The sequence below is a fragment of the Plectropomus leopardus genome, unplaced genomic scaffold, assembly GCF_008729295.1.
Source record: "Plectropomus leopardus isolate mb unplaced genomic scaffold, YSFRI_Pleo_2.0 unplaced_scaffold3942, whole genome shotgun sequence".
Taxonomy (NCBI): Eukaryota; Metazoa; Chordata; class Actinopteri; order Perciformes; family Serranidae; genus Plectropomus; species Plectropomus leopardus.
This window is the reverse complement of record NW_024643150.1, coordinates 1,382-4,864: the sequence shown is the minus strand read 5'-3', so window position 1 is coordinate 4,864 and position 3,483 is coordinate 1,382. Positions and strand designations below refer to the sequence as shown.

The following is a 3,483-nucleotide window of genomic DNA, read 5'->3' as shown; positions in this document are numbered from 1 at the left end:
AATATGAATGTTACATCTATGACATTCACACTCTCCAGTCAAAACAGCCTAAAATATCAGCTGGCTAAATTGTTACATAAAACAATGTTGCCAGCTGATATTTTGGACTGTTTTATTCTTACAGTGAGTTTAAAGTGAGATGAAACCATCAAACATGCCTACCTTTTGTTTTTCTCCCCATGCAAATGACTCGAGTGTAACCTGAAAGCGTTTGATCATCATCTGTCGGCGACACTGATAGTCCTCTGACAGAACTCGATTGATCTTTTTAACTTGCATCTGGAAAACAGAGAAGGGGGTGGGGGGTTAAATACTCATGGTAGATTACATATAATGGTTAATGACCTGCTAATGGCTGTGGCAACGTACCCACTGCTCTGAGCTGAGGCTGCGGTTAAGAAGTGGGTTTGTCATGCCTCCAGATGGTAGACGAGCAAGCCTCGACTCAACCTGCATTCAAATTTAAATCCACATTTAGAAAACCCACTCAGCTCTTCTCAGTTTGTAGTCATGACATATGTCAGTCACTTATGTCAAACTCACCTCACACATCACATCTGTGAATTGAGAGGAGGAGTCCATGTCAAGAGCGTGCAGCAGCAATGTCCACTCTGCCTGCATCTCCGCGTTCCTTCTGTCTTTGTCATCATCATCATCTTCATATTCCTGAGAAAACTCTGTGAGTCTGTTATCTTCAACTCGCTGCTCTTTTTCAGACTCGTCTCCTGTTGTATTCTCCTCAGGATGCATTTCCTTATGCTTCATTATTCGAGCTGCTTGCAATTCTGATACAAGAAACTCTAAAGGATTGAATGATAATTTCAAGATTATACACCCTTCTTTTAAAAAGTTGAGCAGATGACACACAATCATCTGTTAAAACCTTCAACACAGCACACTACAACAGAGCCCGCCGGACTATTATTCTCTCTCACCAGTGATTTTGTTGAGGCTGGATGGCTCCAGCACCTCTGAGGTCAGCACAGCGAGGGGAGAAAACATGCTTGACAGTAAATTTCTCAGCTCTCCCACCAGAAGGACGTCACCTGTCATGTTTGAGTCTGGTAAAAAAAAAAAAGGGAAGACAAGCCGATTTCATTAATACAGAAAATCTCAAGAAGTGCTTTCTGTTAAAATGCATCCATAAACAATTCTGTGCAGTGTAATACAGTATTATATTGTACACAGTACTCTGCACTTTCATTTACATGTTGTACCATCATTTGTGATTATGGTATGAAATTTTAAAGGTATGATAACTGTCTCAGGCAATATCATGGCAGCATGGTATAAGGCAATTATTATTATTATTATTAGTAGTAGTAGTAGTAGTATTAGTAGTAGTAGTATTGTCTGGTAAAATGACCATTAAAGGAAGGGAAACAGAAATTGAAAGCATTTTAAAAATGGACACGTGCACATGTGCTGGTTAGATTCTCCACCTGGTTGCCTTTTTTCAATACCTTGCATAAGTAAATGTACACAGTATGACAATCGTTAATTTTCATACCACAGTATACATTGAAAACGGTATATTGCAGCAACTATTTGTGATTGGCATCTTCCTTTAATCTGCATGTATTGTATACTGTATAGCTCTTGTATTTATATGTAGAGGTAAAATGATGTACCAATCGAAATTAGCATATTGCAGAAATAATAGTATTGATGTACAGTACATGCTGGCCAATAAGTAAATCGAAATTGCAGTACAGGAATATCATATACATGGTTTATTTTGTCAATGTTCTGATTAATATATATACTAGGGGACACAATTTAGGGATCCTTATATTAAAAAAAATGTATGTGTTTCTGTGGAAAACAACAACAACAAAAATAATCAATATATCACTATCAAAATGTTTATATTATGGGATCTGCCTTAAAAATCCTAAACAGTAAGACTGTAAGTCTTTTTCATTTTATTATTAATGTACGAATAGTAACGATATATCTATTTTATAATTTTGCTATTTATAGTGAATGTCTTTGGAACAACTTAAAGTCTTATTTTATTCTACCTTAACAACCAGAAGTCCATCCCAAAAAGAAACACAAAGAAATCAACCCTATGTACATATATATATATATATATATATAATATATATATATATATACACACAATTGTTTTACATATGTTTTAAAACGTGGACAAAGTTATAATACATATTATGTCTCGTCACACATAAATAAATAACCTAAAATCGCCTTTAACAGATCTTGATGTTATTCTAATGTGTGCAGGTAGGAAAAGTCACCACCTGATGACTCTTGAGGTCTGACTGGACCGCATCAAACACCACAGACGACGCAGTGTCCAACAGACTGCTGTTAATAATAATAATAATAAAAACCTTGTAGCTCCGAACAGACGGTCCTCAGCTGAGCAGTCAGCCAGGTGAGCAGCGGACAGGGAAGTTCATCACAGGTGCACCGTGAGAGGCACGAGCTGCCCGGGTACCTACGCAGGAAGTAGAGACGACAGGTGAAACTATTACCTGCTGCAGCTCTGCTTATAGGATATCATTATACACCGGAAAGGCATGATTTTAATGCTAAATTTAAATTTAATAAAGGAGTGAAGTGTTTATCCATATTTTTGTCATTATGGAGCAAACACTAGCTTTAAATGTGCTGCTAACGTTATAACTGTAAATGAAAGTAGGTGAGTACGCATCAAACAAGGACACAGTTACTTACCCTAAAGCTTTAATGGCTGAAACTGTCCCTACGCTCCTCTCCATAGCCACTATAAAGGTAAACAATTAACATTAATCTGTAACATCCAGTTAGATTCACCAACTCGTGAAAGTTCAAGCGTGTTTACAACAAGGTTTACAAATGGTGCTTCCTCTTTTCACAGTGTTTAAGGGAAGATCACACACCGCCGCCCGCTGGCCGGAGTGTGTACTGCGTCTATAATAATTTAATAAAAACAATAATTCACTTAACATTGAGTTATAAAATAAATACACGACAAACGATTTGAACTAAATAGAAACATTACAAAAAACATGGAGAAAAGATGTATAAAAATTACAAGAAAGAAAAGGGGCTATATGCAAAATCGCCATCTGTTTTTTAAAAAAAGTACAAAAAAAAAAAAAATTTCAACATCCAATTATTTCATTTTAATACAATTAGAAACAATAAGCAGAACATAGGGAGAAATATATTCCAAAACCGGAAAGGAAAAAGGGGATATTATACATTATAAATTACCATGTATTTTATCATTTTAAAGCATTTCTATGTTTTAAATTAAGATTGTGAGTAAAGTAATAACAACAACAACAATAATAGAAATAATGATAGGAAGATGCCAATCAGTTGCTGAAATATACCATTTTCAGGGTACACTGCTCTATGAAAGACAACCAGGTGGAGAGTCTCACCTGCAAATGTGCATTTACTTTCCTCCTTGAGTGCCTTTCAGACTTTTGTTTTTGTTTTAATTTAATTACATTTCTAAAAATGCTT

The 3,483-nt window shown here is 35.7% G+C and overlaps 1 protein-coding gene across 1 annotated transcript; it reads right to left on the bottom strand.

Moving 5' to 3' along the window:
* Positions 1-162: 162 nt before the first annotated feature.
* LOC121938998 (protein FAM98B-like) lies at positions 163-2,847 on the bottom strand (the record flags this gene model as incomplete). The annotated part of the gene is made up of 6 exons (XM_042482150.1): positions 2,704-2,847; positions 2,358-2,464; positions 936-1,061; positions 544-800; positions 370-450; positions 163-279 (listed from the first exon to the last, which is right to left on the bottom strand). Coding segments are annotated over exons 1-6 (732 nt in total), but the record flags the coding sequence as incomplete, so codon positions are not given.
* Between the last annotated feature and the right edge of the window lie 636 nt (positions 2,848-3,483).